This window comes from Microtus pennsylvanicus, chromosome 9 (assembly GCF_037038515.1).
Source record: "Microtus pennsylvanicus isolate mMicPen1 chromosome 9, mMicPen1.hap1, whole genome shotgun sequence".
Classification (NCBI taxonomy): domain Eukaryota; kingdom Metazoa; phylum Chordata; class Mammalia; order Rodentia; family Cricetidae; genus Microtus; species Microtus pennsylvanicus.
Genome location: NC_134587.1, coordinates 93,404,723 through 93,422,092, shown reverse-complemented (window position 1 = coordinate 93,422,092; position 17,370 = coordinate 93,404,723). Strand labels below are relative to the sequence as shown.

The 17,370-nt window shown below is 35.9% G+C and overlaps 1 protein-coding gene across 3 annotated transcripts in view; it reads right to left on the bottom strand.

Moving 5' to 3' along the window:
- Positions 1–17,370, bottom strand: part of Glra3 (glycine receptor alpha 3) — a 140,221-nt gene that overhangs the window by 50,920 nt on the left and 71,931 nt on the right. For all 3 annotated transcript variants that reach the window (XM_075986787.1, XM_075986789.1, XM_075986788.1), the window contains exons 4-5: positions 15,111–15,334; positions 4,024–4,106 (exon numbers count right to left, since the gene is read on the bottom strand). In XM_075986787.1, coding sequence (XP_075842902.1) covers positions 4,024–4,106; positions 15,111–15,334 — 307 coding nt within the window. The remainder of the gene's footprint in view (positions 1–4,023; positions 4,107–15,110; positions 15,335–17,370) is intronic.

Sequence of the window (17,370 nt, the reverse complement as noted above, 5' to 3'; positions counted from 1 at the left end):
ACTCTTAAATTATGAGAACGTTTGGATAGCAGTAGAAATTACTAGGACATAATTGCAAAAAATACCTCACAAGCTCTATTATTTTTATAACCAAGTAACATAATATCCAGAATAAGCAATCTGTATATCAGACCTGACTATAAAATCAATGTGAAAATGTCAATAATAAACCCTTCCACATTTAGAAGCTCTATCGCAAACCTGCACAAAAGCATAGTCTATTTTTAGACATCTCTATCCCCATATCCTATTAAAGTATATTTCAAAGATTTTTTATTTTCTCTAAATTGTTCCTCAAGCCCTGTCCACCTTTTCACAAATATTTTTTAGTGATTAAGGGCAATGCTTGAGAAAAACTGCATTTCCTTATTCTTTTGCCTGTGTCATTGTTTATTTTTGAGGCTGTAATTCAGGTGCAATATTTCTCTCTTCCCTTCCAAGCCCCCCATTTGCATCTCAAATTCCTGGTCTCTTTTTTCATTAATTGTTGTCGCATGCATTTGTGTATTTGTGTGTGTGTGTGTGTGTGTGTGTGTATTACTAGATACAACCTGTTGAATCAACATAATGTTACTTTTATCATATATGTATGTTTTTAGGACTGATTGGGGCACTGGCTTTCTTCAATTTTACTTTTCTGTCACCAGTTGAGATTTATGTAAATATTATTTATAAATCTCTTTTCCTTATGTTGTCTGTGCTATTCTTTAGAAATGGAGCACAGAATTAAAGTTTTGCTGCTACAATGATAATTAAGGATGCTGTCATCATTGTCGGACAACTGGCTAATAGGAGAGGCAAATTTACAAATGTTTTCATGATATGAATAAAAAGCTAGAAATCAAATACAGGACCTTTTCTTAGCGCTACTGCTGCATATCTCTTTGTAATATAAATTATTTAGGAATAGAACTTAAATCATCATAGATCTTTGTTTGCGGGTCAGTTACCCCATGTCAATACAAAGTAATTTACAAATACATTTCATAGAAAATAATCTTTAAATAAAACTATATCAATAAAAATGTCTTTTGAAAGGACAGCTTAATGTTTGACAAATTATTTTAAAAGAGATCATATAGTGAAATCTGAAGGCTCATAAACTAATACTAATACGGTATAGACCTGTGCTGTGTATAACCTGGAGGCCCATAAACTAATACTGTGTAGACCTGTGCTGTGTATAGCCTATAATTTTAGTACCATGAATACAGACTTTTAGACATGTGTTTCATTTCTAGTTTTCTGAAAATATACTTCCTGGATATCTTTTCCTCTCATGTCCATTCTCTGACAGCCGCCATTTTTGTGCAAGATTCTCACAGCATTTGTTAAAGGAGCTTTAGTAGTAATTCCCTTTGACTATAGATAGAAATAACCCAAACCACAAATATGCTAATATTGCATTTATTAGAAGTCTTATAAATATTTCCTTTTCATATATTCCAGTTGTATTTTAATGTGTGTGATATAATCCTACTTCTATGATTGTTTTAGCTTTGACTCACATACCTAGAACCTTTACATCCACATCCTTTCCCATCCACTTTCCTTTGTCTCCCCTTTTAATTTTTCTTCTTTTATTTGTGGGGGAGATTATGGGGGCTTATACCTAGGATGTATTTGAACATGCTAAGCAAATGCTCTGTCTACCACTAAGTGATGTCATAAGGCCTAAAGAGTTCACTAAGTAGCTCAGGATGGCCTAGAACTCATGATACTCAGTCCTCAGCCTTCAAAATACTTAAAATCACATTCCTGAACCACAATGTCCTGCTTCGTCCCTATTTTCTATTCCTGTTCTTAATGTTATGAAACTTATTGCATAATCTTGGATCCCTGGTAAAACAATCTTTGAGGTAAAGCATTTGATGTCAGTACATGGCTCCATTGTTAAAGTACTTGGTATGCAAAAGCAAGGACCTGATTTTATTACTCAAACCCTCATAAAAATCTGAGTGTGCCTTCAAGCACAGTGCTGAGAGGCAGAGACAGGGATCTCTAAAGTATTTTGGATTCCCAGCAGCCAAGACAGTGAGCTCCTATCTAGAAATAAGTAAGAAATAAAGTAGAGAAACAATTGGAGAAGACACCTGATGTCTCTGGTCTCCACATGTACATACTCACATGTACATGTGCACCTTGACATGTGTGTTTGCGCAGGAACAGGAGTGCACAAGCTGTAGGAGCTATCCGTGACAAGCTAAATAGAAACGGACCACCTAAAGGAAGTTCTTTACTTCCAACCATTATCACCTGCTAGAGTAGGACTCAGCCATCAGTAACTTTAATGGAGGCCCGAGTCTCAGTAGTTTACCCTGAAGCAATACCTGGTTGCAGGAAGAACCACAAACTGAGATTACCCAAACACCACCCAAGAACAGACCATCTAAAGGAAATGCCTTATGGTTCCAACCATTGTAGATAGGATCACCTGCCAGCACACACTCACCAGGACACCTTTGACAAATGTCAGCCAATTAGGGGTCATGAACCTCAGAAACCCCTCACCCTCACCTTTACTACTATAAAAACCCAACTGTAACTGAGCTCAGGGTTCTCCATTTATTCCAATATGGAGAGATCAAGTTTGCAAACTTGCATAAAATAAAGGCTCTTTGTTTTTATATATGGAACTTTGTCTCCTTGTTGGCTTTTGGGGGACTTCACGGATTTGGGCGTAACACATGTGTGCAATAAACAAATAAGCAAATCAATCAATAAATACCAAATAATTTCTTTCTTCCTTAAAGTTTGGACAGTTTGTCTCTGTCCTCTGAATAGCAAACAGTAAACATGGCACCAATGAGCTGTTTTGTCCTGTGGCCTGCTTTGCCAATTTATGTGTGTGTTTGTGTGTGTGTGTGTGTGTGTGTGTGTGTGCGCCCGCGCGCGCGCGCGCGCATCTGCGTGCATATTGTTTCTCTATGTCCTAACATTGAGCAAGATACACAGCCAAGTGCCCTCAGGTTGATCTTCCTGGTTGTACAGAGTCCAAAGAATGTACTGCTAGGCATTTTTCATTATGCGTTGCCCCACTTGTATTAGTGAATGTCTCAATATTTCAGATTGCTTTGTTTTCCTTTCAACTACTATGACATTTTATCCATACCTGTGGTTAATATTTAAGAGACACTTACAGAATAAACCACTTAAAATGTAAAGATCAGAGTTATTATCAGAGAAATAGATGTTTATACGTCCTGAAGAAAAACAGTGCTGGCAGGGGATACGAGGGTTGTGCCGTTTTCCCCCATGAGTTTTCTACGCCATCTAGTGACAACTCTACCTCACTACAATTATGCCCGTCAGACCCTGAAGTCTGCAGATAAATTTTCCAATTTTCTTAAGGAAAGATGTCAAATTAGAGTTTTCTTGAAAATATATTACATATACATATAAATAAATTATATGTTTTCTACTAGTTCCCTTTGATTAAATACCGTAAACTGTTTTACTATGTATATAATAATCACTATATACATATTTTATTCATATACTATTATACATCACATATTATCATAGAAATATTTCCTAAAACATGCAACTGGCATGTTGCTTTATGTTAGCTGACATGCATGTGCCCATTTGGGAGACATTTGGAGGAAATCTAAAAGCTCTGGCGAGTATGATACATTCAAAAGCCCTTTCTTCTGATGTGACGCACACAGCACACTCAGCTAAATTACCAAACACTGATTAATGGAAAACATAAAGTGTGGATCCAGGCTGCCAGTTTCCGTCAACTCCGACGGTATGCACATTACAACACTTGAAGGTATTATTTTCACTACTGAAAACACGGGGATACTATGAGGGGACACGGAGGAAATGTCTGGGCCTTGGAAGGCTTTCAGCAAATATAGATGACACCTGCTTTCAATGATGTGCCCATTTTACTTTTGTTTATTCAATAAACATGTCCCCGGCAAAGCACAAAATCAATGGCCTGTCTTACCACTAACCCGTCCATCTCCTGCATTTATACAAATGCTCAGGCAAATGCCAGTCGCTCATACTCACAGCTTTCCAGCTGCATTATGCAGGTTTGTACATCCATTGGGAAATTCTTGAGATCCATTGGACAGGACAGGGTTAATGTCAGTCTGAAAGGATAAAAGGAATCCTGTTAAAGGTCTACTCTTTCCCACTGACACATGAATATTCTATTGCCCAGAGACGACAATTTTTATGTTGATAGTGACGAAAGCTGTGCAGATGAAATTTTCTTCAGTTTCAGAATGTTATTCATTCTGGCATGGCTATGTATTTATAAATTAATCAGGTTTTTTTTGGAGGCAGGAAAGATACTGAAGTATCATTGCAAGTATAACATTCTGCATGTTTACTTATTTATTTGTTTATTAATTTCCCCCTTAGAGTTGAGTAGAAATGCCTAGAAGACAGGCCTTTCTTCCCAAAAGTGGTGCCCAGGAGATAAAACTAAATGTGGATTCTGCAGATTACCAAATGTCAAAAGGTGCATTTCATTTAAAATCATATTACTGAAAGTTAAGAGGTCAGTGTATATAGGAAAGTAAAGTTCTAAATGTGGAAAAATGGGGTATGGAGAAATAATCCGATATGACAGTTCTGGTCACTTTCACAGCTCTCTCTGGGAAGGTGGCAGTGCCTGGAGGGGCAGTGAGTATAGAAAATCTGAACAACTTGACTTGTTGGTGAATAGAGTGTCATTGAGCACAGCAAATCTGAAGAGCTTGAATGTTTGTTAACAGAGTAAGTAGTGTCTCCTGCCTCTGGCTTAGACATCCCCTCCGGTCCCATAGGAGTCAGGAAATAGTTCTATGGTATCATGGCATAGTATTATGCTCACCAAACCATATTCTGGTTTTTATTCACAGGAAGGAAATGTAAAAGGTCTATACTAGCATCCTGCCCTTGCAAAGAGACCTCCTGCACTCCCAGAGACTTAACAAGTATGTTCCATATGAGCCTTACAAATATATGTATTTGTGTGTGTGTACGAACGCTATATGTATATAAACATACATTCCACGTTGTATACATGTTGAAACATGTATGTATATATTGAAACTACATTACTGAGGTATTTTCCATTTTTTTTTCCAAAATTTGTATCATGTGAAACTGGGAGGGAGAAAAAAAGAGAGGTCCTGATGCATAGTCAATATTCTTCAAAGTTCTTTGTGAGAAATTTTACTCAGCTACTTTGATTAATTTATTCAACAAAGTCCATTGTACTAGTGAGCATGCCGAGGGGACAGTTTATGTGAGCTTTGTGACCTAAGGCATATTACTCTAACCTCCCTAAACAATAGCTTTCTCATCTCTAAAATCATGACAACTATACCTACTGGAAAATTGAAGTGTAGTATCATGAGTTGTTGTGTGGACTTCTCTTAGATAAGTGTTTGACACATAGGAAATTCTGAATATTTATTAAATTTTAATGATTGACTGTTGTCTCCCTCATTTTCCCTTCCTCAAAATTCTAATGCGTGGGTAAAAGATGAATTAATTAAATCATACATGAGAATTATTTATAGTTTAACAAAAATAACTACCAATCTAACAAATATAGCTATAATCTCAAAAACAGCATCTTTATATAGCCTGTAGACATGAAGTTATAATGACATATAGTTTCCAGGGACTATCTTGCTGACATAGGTCCAATTAGCAGAGTCTGGAAGACATAAATGGTAAGACAAATAGGGCTGCTGGATTTTTAAAAGTTCCAGAAGGATTATTGGGTAATTCATTTAAGTTAGGGTCCTTAGCAAGCTAAAATAATCAGAAAGCTTGATATTCAAAATCTGTGCCTTTTCTAGTCTTTTCTAGTTAAGTGATGCTAAGTAATAGAGTGTATTTACACATACTCTCTTCAAAAGGCAGTTTTAGAGCTCAGTGGACAAGATGTTCCCTGCCTTGTGAAAGGGTTTCTCCGGAGAGAATACACATGCACATTCTGAAATTCACGCACACTCATTTTCCAAATATCCAAGGCTCTCGCCAGCCAATTTCTGGCTCTGACTTGCAGACTGCTCTGACCTTTTGTGAGGAAGTAAAAAGTGTTCTCAGATGCTTCTCCACACTCTCACCATGCATGTGTTGTCAAATTTATATCCTGGCTCTTTCTCTGGCTTAAGACAGGAGCCGTTACATAATGCCAATACAGGGGGGAAAAAAAGTTCAAAGGAATTATTTGGCAAAGCAAAAAGGTTTCCATAAAACCTGTTGCAAAAACATATCCTATAAAAACCTACTTTTTTGACTTTGCTTTCTTTTATTTAATGTAAAATATTATTGATTAAACAAAACCCAGGTTGTCAAACAAGTGCCAGCTGGTTGCAATATTTAATTTGTTTATCAAAATACGACATGCAAATTAAAGATGTGTTCTGACCACATCAAAGTTAAGCTAAGTACAGAGGCAACGACTCATGTTCTGTTTTGGACATGAATGACTACTTGTTTAAGGAGGACACTAAGTCCTCTTTCTGAGACAAGATACGTAAACAGGATATGCACTTCCTACTGCCCCCCTAAGAAGTCTTGGATTACAGAAATAGTCATTTTCAAAAGGCTGACTCATCTTTGAAAATCATTGGCTTCTTTAAAATTTAATTATTATCCATTTTTAAAGCGGCATTGCTTATAGAGAGGTATCTGTCCCAATGCCTGTTTGAAATTAGACATGTTTTCTGACTCCGTATTAACTTTTTAACTCAAAATAAGTATTTTTATGTTTTATTGGTATATAATTTTGTGCATGTGAACATTTTTTGTGCTCAAATACATAGTACAATATTTCCCAATATTTTATAATTTGATAACATAAAGAGACAATATCTCTTGGTCAGTATTGTAAGAAACTTTGAACAAGTTTCTGTAATACCATATTAACACATTCATGGTACTTACTTTGCACTAGAAAGGAGTCCAGATATTTTGCAGATAATAATCACTGCTCTGTAGTACAAACTCATAAGATAGGTAAATAATATTCACCTTCTTTAAGTGAGAAAACTTAAGAGTTAAAACAACTAGCCTCATATTATGTAACAAAAATGGACAAGGCAGAACTTGCAACTTGGCAAGGGAGTGTCTAGCCTAGATTCCAAGGTCTTAACCTTTAAGAATGTCACTCAAAAAGAATTGGGTCATTTCACTTTTATATATTTCCATAACACAAGAATTGATACAATGCATATGCTATTAGTTCTTAAATGTGAAGTAAGACATATAAATAATCTTTTAACAGTAATTAGAAAGATGTGATTAGACAGCCAAAATCATAGGAAATTTCTCTAGGGATTTTACATAATTGAGTGGTTTGGTATGTGATTATGAATGATTTCATAGGGAATAAAGAACAAAGAAATGATCCAAGAATAGAAACACCAGGACAGAGATTAGAGACTGAATTAAATCTGGGAGGATTCTTTGTAAACTGATCATTAAAAAAGAATAAATCTAACCAACCTATTACAACAGCATCTATGATGAGCCCTGTGAGAAGTTGACGTGAATAAATCATGAATCTCAAAATAGTCCCATTTGTTTATACTCATGTTATATCCCAAAATATCAGCATTTTAAATAGATTTTCTAATGAATGAACAACATCCTAAGAGGTTGATACACGTCACTTTTTTTTTGTTTGTATCCATTAGTATCTGTCTGTGTTCAAAAATAAATATTATGCAGGGAAACTTTTTGTTTACACAACTAAATTTTATAGAAATAGAAACCTTATCTGGCTCAAATAAAATTTGAGATTGTGGTCACTGCATTGTACGCAATACCTCTGAATAAAATGTTCTTGTCATTTCATTTTAAAAGGATGAAGCTTCTGTGGTATCAGCAGCAATGCTGCTTGTGTGTTATTAGAACAGCCAGTGTTTAATATTTAACAGGCTCTCATGTGCTTCCATCTTTTCTGAAGAGCATCACCCTTTGGCTGCCTTTGTTTTGTTTTCTCTTTTGAAAAGATAAAATTAAAAGCTTTGGGGCCTACTGTATGCCTGACACCATGCTAAGTGTTTTACATGTATTGTTTTTGGCTTGATTTAGCTGGTAATATTGTTTTTATATATAGAAGGAAAATCAGTTGTTTTAAAAGTAAAGAGCCTTGCCTCAAATACAGCTAGTAACTAGCAGAGTCTAAATCAGGGCTGTCAGAATTAGTCAGTATCCATTGGGCCCCTAGTCCTTCCCACATCTCTTGTTTTGCATACCAAGAGTGAGAACCACACCAGAATTTTACCTGTAAAATGTCTAAGGATTGCAGAATCTGCTAACATTCTGACAATGGGATTTCATTGTTCACTTAGAAAAAGAGAAGGCTTGTTTGTCATTTGCTCTAAAAATCGTGTATTCTCCAACCCTGTCTTGCAGAGTGGTCTCATAACTGGCTGTACACTTACATTCATCCAAACCCATTACATTGGTTTTGTGAGACTTGTGGTGGTGGCAGAAGTATTCTTGCTGCTTGCTTTCCCCTAATAATAAATTCCATTATTTCTGACTCAGAAATTTTGTGTTTTCAGGAATCATTAAATGGAGACAGGTTAACTTTATAAGCAGTATAAAATGCAATTTGAAACTTAATCTTGAAGAACATGTCTGACTCCAAACCCCTCATCCAAAATGCAAGCTATGTAAAGGTTTTTAGTATAATCCATGGATATGATGTGAAATTTTAAATAGTTCTGTAAGTCATAAAAACCAGTCACACCAAGGATGAAGAGTTGGCTCAGTGATTAGGAGAATTTGATGCTCTTTCAAAGGACTTGGGTTTGTTTTCCAGAACCTACATGGTACCTTGTAGCTATCCATAACTCCAGGGGATCTGACACATGCTTATGACTTTGCAGGTCCTAGTCAGACGTGCTATGCATATACATACATACAGGCAAATACTTATACACTTAAATAAATCTAAAAATATATTTCTTTAAATTAGCACCATTTCTTCATCCATTCATACCTCAGTTCTACTTCTTCAGTGTTAGTCTTTCTTCAGCTATTTGTCTCTTATTTCTATTAACTTATCTATGCTATTATAAAATGATTCTGTGTGCTATTTAATACTTGAAATTGTCTGTTTAACATTCTATAGGGGAAATGTAACATTTTTTAAAAACCTTATAACATATTCTCTGCATATTTAGCTTCCCACCAAGCCCAAAAGGTCCTTGTAGTTAAGCAAATATCACACAATTACATGTTAGGAGTCTGTGATTAATGTTTGTGTTATGGTTGGTAATTTGCATAATTGTATGGTGTTTTTCCTTGGTATTAATTACTGTCTCATGTTGACTGTCTTTACACTTTTGTATTCGTAGGGCTCCTTCAAATTCTATTAGGTTTCGTTGTTCCTTGGTCCTTCTTAGTGGCTGAACACAGCAGGGTATCTGCTTATGCTGCTTCAATGGAAAGTCTGCCTTTTAGTTTGTTCTTCCTTAAAACTCATATTTAAGTGTCATTACTGATTTTTACATTCTTATGCCATCTAATTGGTTCTCTCTCTCCCTCTTTCTCCTCTTTCTGTGTGTGTGTGTGTGTGTGTATGTATGTATGTATGCACGCGTGTGCTTTGATTCTACTTTCTTGGATATTTCCTCTGTTTTACCTAATTTCCCCCACTGCTTCCTCTTTTTTTAAAAAGATTTATTTATTTATTATGTATACAATATTCTGCCTCCATGTATGCCTGCACTCCAGAAGAGGGCGCCAGATCTCATTACAGATGGTTGTGAACCACCATGTGATTGCTGGGAATTGAACTCAGAACCTCTGGAAGAGCAGCCACTGCTGTTAATCGCTGAACCCTCTCTCCAGCCCCTCACTGCTTGCTCTTATAATGTGTTAATGTCTTTAATTTTTCATTCCTGGAAGTATTACCTTATACATGCATATGTATTTGTCCAGAGAATTTTAATTTACTCTATTTTTTTTACCTCTCTTCAGTCATGTTTTTGTTAATTTTTCTTTTATTTTTGTATTTTTGTTTTCTCTTTCTCTGTATTTGTTTCTCTGGTCTCTTGCCATTTAAAAAAATGACAAGATATTTTCAAATGGCTGTTTTTGAGACTGAGAAACTAAAAGTGATTTGGAGTACAACTAAAGAGAGATGCTCATGGAGTAATGTTCATAGCTCTATGATGATACAGTAGTACATCTGCCAGCATCCGTAGCTATAGGATGATATGGCAAAGCAAATGCCAGCATCCGTAGCTATAGGATGATCCAGCAACACATCTGTCAGCATCAATAGCTCAATGAAAACCCTTTTCCCTAGGGAAGCTAAGTTCCACCAGAAATATAATTATCAATAGAAGTGTTTCATAGTGACTTTTTGAACGTTAGTGCTCATCAAGCTCTGTAACTATTTCCTTTACAATCTCATACATTCTCATGGCCTTGGTTTGATGTCTCTTGAGAATTACAAGAGGATGATATATCTTTGCTCTTGAAATTCCTGAAAACACCTCTTGTTCTTTTCTATCCTGCTTCTGCCCAGGTCTAAAGACAAAATAAGAAATCCTTGATTGAAGAGTATAGGGTGAGGAACTCAGGGTAGGAGGTTCCCTGTTTTTACTAAAAGTTTAAATCCATTCTCAGTTTCTCATTTTAGCTCTTCGCTATCCTGCATTTTTTTTAAAGTTCTACTCACCTGAAATCCCACCAAATTTAAAGATCTTAATTATTTTCTGCCTTCTGCTGTTTTCCACTTGCCTTGTGTTCTACCATCTCTGCCTAAGTCAGTTCTCACATTCATTTCCAAGCTTCCTAGACAATGTTCTTCCCACACGTCTGTTGTTAATTTGTTGTCTATTCGTTTCAACTTCCTGTGTACTAATGCCATCTTTCCTCATTATTCAGTTCAGTTCATGGTTTTAGTGAGACTTAAAGAGGAAATGCAGATGCCTGCTCAAGTTCCCTCAGTTGCACTTGCCAGGACCTCATGCCTTCTTTAAACAGGCAGCGAAGTCCACTTTCCCATGAAACAGCCTGGATGCTGTTTGCAAACTGGACAAGATCTGTTTTCTAATACAGTTTTTTTTTCTATCAAAGAAACTGAAAATTTGGAGCATTTGAGGATTTCAAAGTTCTGTGAAATATCCAAAATCAACTCACGAAATTGTTTTTTGTTTGATCATTTGATTCAGGATACAGGAATGACTATGAACCAAAGGACCATCTGTTTCATCTAAATTCATACTGAAAGATAAAAGAAAAATTTCTAATCATTCCATAGCCTTTTTCCAAATGTTAAAAGAAATACAAGCTACCTATAAGGGATGGTCCCATTTACAAAAGAAATACATCCATCATCATTCCTCTGTCTTCAGCAAAGTCCTCAGGCATTTACAAGTGACACAATGACAAGGTCTTGAAAATTATGTAGAAATGCTCTTTTAAATAAATGCTGATACCTTTAGCATAACGCATTTTCACTGAAGGAATTGTTTTGCTTTTAAAATTATCTAACAGCTCTGTTTTATTGGATGAATATTCAGAAAGGGCAGACTTAATTGATATAAGCCTTCAAGATATCATATTGGTATCAAAAGTTCCTCCTCCCAAGAAGAACTCCAGTTTATTTTTAATAATGTGGGAATATGTGAGAGCATAGCTCCTATTTTTAATTAACATTTTTAACTTTTAGTGTATTTACTGGGGGAGCGTTCCAGTCATGCCATGAAACACATGTGGAAGTCAGACAACAAGTTTTAGGAGTTGGCCTTTTTCTTTCAGCATATGGGTTCTAGGAATCAAACACACGTCATCAGATGTTCCGGAATGTTCCTTAACCCATTGAGCCATCTGCTAGCACCATAGTTCGTTTCTATATATTGACATTTTCCAGCTCCAATATAATTATATATAAATGTCCATAATCATATTGGATACATTACACGCACACACACACACACACACACACACACACACACACACACACACTCAGAGATGTGCTGACACACACAGAATATTTCAATTCTGTCAAATGAAATAGTCAACACATCCTAATTTTACAAAAATGATTGTTCCATGGTACATGGTTTCTGGTGTTATATATAATAAAGAAACATTACTTAAAATTATATTATAATTTAATAATTTGTGCATGTACATGGATGCCCGTGTAAATGAGCATCCCATAGTACACAAATGAAGGGAAACTCACAGGAGTCAATTATCTCCTACCACCTTGGGGACTGAACTCAGGCTGCTAGTGTGGACAGCCAACATCCTCCCCTGATGAACCGTCTCACCAACTCTGGTAATATGATATTTTTTAATTACCTGTAGATACGTTAGCACATTTAGCAGAAAATAAAATGTTATAGTTGACAAAGTTATGTACATTTTTTGACATGTTGGAGATTGTACTCAGGAGGTCTCACATACCAAGCTAACACTCTGCCACGGAACCACATAAACAGAAGCACAAATGCAAGCTTTAAATTAGTAGGGAAGAAATAAACTTTTTCAGTGTATCCCTGGTCATATCATCACCATGAGTCCACAACCCAGAAGGGTCAGCGATGTTGATAATGAATTAGTGCAATCTATCACATACTATATAGATTTATTTTCTGAGTAATACATAACTAATTTTTTAAAATTTAAAGAACATAAAACTTAATTAAGGTAAAGTTGACAGTTCTTCATTGCTGCATAAATCCTACCTCTCATTTTTATCATTGATCATTTTTAATAAATTTATGAGCTCTCTCCAAAGTTCTTGCATAGCTCTATGTACATAGTCATGTGTTGATTAAAATGGAGGTAAATTTGAAGAAAGGTATCATGGACTGATTTTATTATTGTATAAACATCCCAGAATATACTTGAATAAGCTTATTAATAGATGGTCTAGCGCAATGCACATCCAGTGTACACAATACATGTGCTGGACTTTTACACAGCGGGCCGTGCTTTAGACTGTTAACGCCACCATTAGCACAAACAAAAGAACAGTGTATTTTGTGGTAATCTTGCAATGGTTATAATGCCACTTGATGGAAGAAAATTTTGGACTCATTACTGTAATTTTTTTAATCATTTAATTTAATTTGTGCACTGATACATGTGTGCGGGCATGTTTGTGAGTGCGTGTGCACTTGTGAGGATAGCTGTGTGGCGGCCAAAGGACAATCCCTGTTGGTTGCTCCTTTTAAGCTTCAGCTACCATCCCCCCCTCACTTTTTCTTTCATTCTCTTCCTTCTTTTCTTTGGGCCTACAAATCACCATGAAGGCTTTGCTAACCAACAACAAGACCCCAGACCTAGCACTAGGAAATATATGTAAAATATTTAATAATATGAACCTATCGTTGTGTTCAGCCAAATTCTTTCTTAAAATTTATTTTATTTATTATTTTGTGGCTCTGAATATTTGTCTTCACGCACTTTTGTGAATCACGTGTGTGTCTGCTGCCCACGGAGGCTAGACTAGGTTGCTGGGTCGGATGGAACTGTAGATAAGGGTATTGTGAGCCACTGTGTTTCTTCTGGGAATTGAACCTGGGACCTCTGGAAGAGCAGTCAGAGCTTTTAACTGCTGAACTATCTTTCCAGCTCCTCAATCATGTCCTTATTAATGAACATATAAGCTACTTTGTGGTTGGTACCACAAGAAGTACATTTGTATGCAAAAGAAAATTAATAAGAACAACAAAACTAATACAGAAAGGGAGTTAATTTTATGCTTAAAGCCTAAATACAAAATCTAACTTTATTAACATTTAAGAACACGTTACTGTTGATACAACTGTTTTAACACAGCATGTCAGGTTAAGTATGGCATGTTTCTCTTGTGAGAAAGACAACATTAATTCTGTCCTTGACCTTTTTATTAACCACAGCTAAGAAAATAACTGTAGAATACTGTTTTCAACAGTAATTCACATATTTTGAAAGACTTAAAATGTGAAGCTGATTAAGTATATCTTTGTAAATAGCTATTTTCCTTGTTTACGGACCTTGCTCCTGTTTGATATTTATTGCCTTAGTAAAGTCGAGTGATTTCTAGAGCACAGGCCTTTCAATTGCCTCTGTGAATCCAGCCAACTTGCTTAATAGACATCACTGACTTGTGCAGTTTTTTTTTTTTTAATTATTCTTGTCTTAGGGAGGCACACCACCCAGCTTCCAAATACACATGGAGACTTATTATTACTTATGGATGTCCAGCCGTAGTTTGGCTTGTTTCTAGCCAGCTTTCCTTAAATTAACCCATCTACCATGTGTCTCTGGGGTTTTTCCTTTTCCTACTTCTGTACATCTTACTTTCACCTTACACTGTGCTTGGCTGTGCGACTGTGTGGCTGGCCCCTCCGGTCCTCCTTTGTTATTATATTTTCTTTGTCTTCTGATAAATAAAGCTTGACTAGAGATCAGAGGGTGGAGCTAGCCACTAGTTAGCCACAGAGGTCTGAAGGTCTGTACAGACAGAAGGAAGTGATAGGCAGGGCGGAGAGAGGAGCTTGGCCCTTTTTAGTCTGAGGAGTCAGAGAGGTAAGAGGCAACTGTGGTTGGTCCTTTATGACTCTGATCTTTCAGCTGTTATCCCGATATCTGACTCCAGGTTTTTATTATTAAGACTAATCAGGATTGGGCTCCACTCCTTGCCTTTTCTCTTTCCTTGATCTCTCTCCTCTTTCAGATTTCTCCTATTTATTCTCTTGGTCTGCCAACCCCACCTCTCTTTTCTCTTGTCTTTCTCTTGGTCATTTAGCTGTTTATTAGACCAATCAGGTGTTTTAGAGAGGTAAAGTAACCCAGCATAACAGTATTAAAGAAATACAATATAAAAGAATACAACACATCTTTGCATCATTAAACAAATGTTTCACAACATAAACAAATGTAACATGTCTTAAATTAATATTGCATCACAGCCTTGTTAAGATAGATTTTTGGAATCCGTACTGTTCTGGAGTTAGAGACTTATAATTGTTATTAATTAGATATATTTGGAATATCACGTATTAGAACTCAAGTGAAACTGATAAGTTTTCCCCAAATTTCAAAACTATGTTAGTATGGATAAACAAAGAAAACAAAAACCAAGCCTAATTTTTCTAAAACTGGCCATTTAAGTTTGTGCTTACCTTATTGAGTAAAGGACGTTTCCGTTTTTGAAAATTCTCAGCAGCTTGTTATCTGTGGTGACTTCATGAAAGTTCGCCCCCTTCTCATTAGCAAAGAACAAGTCAGGTTTCCAAATGGAGTCCAACATGGAGGGGTCCAGGTCTAAGGAATCGTCAGGATATTCGCTGTATGCCAGACGAGGGTCATTCCATTTCTGACGAAGAAAAATGTTTACTCTGTAATCCTGAGGGAGAGAGAGGGGAGATGAGAAGAGAAATGAAAAGAGGCTTTAGGAAGTATAGTGAACCAGTGTCTGTCACTGTAGCTTCACCAGTTGTGCATGGCGATCTACACGGAATCTCTAGATGAGGGACAAGAGTGTGAAATTGCAGTGATGTTTTACTGTTTGACTGTGTTTTTGGAGACCCTCAAGTCACCCAAGAAATAAAACGCAGAGACTGATCATCACATTTTGTTTATCCCTTTAAAATTTTATTTTCTGGTTTGTCATATTAAAATATTAAATAGTAGTTAGACATTTGTCGCCAAACATTTTCTCCTTTACTCATATTTTTAGAAACATTTCTTCTAGATATCTAACAAGATTCAGTTATATTATTTTCTGAAAGCTTTCTATTATACAAAAATAACAATGTATACTTTTTAGAGTTATAAAACACAATTTTACTTTTGCTTTTGAGGCAAAAGTGTGCAGCCTTTGTAGATATGCTTGGAATTTACCATGTAAACCAGGCTGTCCCAGAACTCACAGAGATGTGTCTGTCTCTATCTCCAGAGTTCTAGGATTAAATGTGTATGCCACTATACCTGGCATAAAACAATTGTTTAATATTTAATAATTTTGTTAAATATGACAAGTCCTATAAAATAAGTAATTTAGGAAAACTAAAGATTATATGTGAGAATTAAAAGAGTAATACTGGCTAATTCCAGCAATATTTTAAGTGGGTATTTCTAGGGACATTTTCCAATTCCACTTTTTAAAGATAATTTCAAAAGTAAAGTCAACGTTCTCAATCAAAATTTAGCTTGGTGCATGCGTGAATATGCGTGTGCATGCGCATAATATACAAAATATTGTATAGCACATCCTTTTGTTTTGGCATTTGAGCCAAGTTGACTTCCCCCTTACTATGCAGCCAAGGGTGATCTTGGACTGATAATTCTCATGCCTCCACTGATCTTGTGAGGAAAAAAATAAATAAAGCTCCAGGAGTTCCTGACCATGCCCCATGATGTGGAGTTTTATTATTCATTTTCTCCTTACATTTTTGAAGTGGGTAAATCTATAGACTTTATTATATGTGATTTATACATGTGTTTGAGAAATGTTTCAGTTATGTGGAAAATACTGGAGATATACAGCGGAACTAAAACCCAACAATTTTCTTATTTCTTTAATGTCTAGTATAGTAAGAAAGCCACCAAAAGAGACTTCTCCTGAACTTTTGGACTTTGTCATTTAGGCAAGTCAAGTTCACAATCTGATCGGCATTTGGGCACCAATACTACTTCCCTCCAACTGCAACTAAGCTTACATACTAGACTTTCTCCCCTCTGCCTGACAGATGTTCCCTGCACCTCGTCTGCCTCTTCTTGTGACTGTATTTGATCATCTCAAAAAAGAATATAAGGACCACTAAATGTTTGACATTTAGCAATAGGAGTACATAAATTTTTTGAAATTTTACAAAATTTCTTTGGAACATGTTAACCCCCTTTTTCCATCTCCCCCAGATTTATCCTCCCTCGATACACATCAGACTTTGTGTCCTCTTTTTATTTTTAAATCCATGAGTTCCATTCATGCTGCCCGTATGTTCTTAGGTGTTTGGCCTTCCATGGGAGTGTTTCCATTGACCATGAGCTACTTACAGTCCAAAGGAAACATCCCTCTCCCAGTAGCTTCTGAGCTAGGAATGATGGGACTTTGTGTCCATAATCTCCTTCCATTCTGTTATTGGTCTGCCTTGGTATTTGCAGATTTTGTGCTTAGTGACAAGGTAATTTTCAATATGCATATGTATATATATATATATATATATATTTGTCTTATTTTCAAAATATTTCTGGTATTAATATCAATAGATAGATGATTTTAATAAAAAAGGTTATGGGATTTGAATAGAAATTCAAAATTCATAGACAAATTGAAAAAAAATCCAGAATTCTTCTTGTCCTAAGGTGTCTTATCCAAAGTTGCTAGCTAAGTTAAAAATGTAACCAGAAAATGAATTTGTCAAAGAAATAAGAATAAAT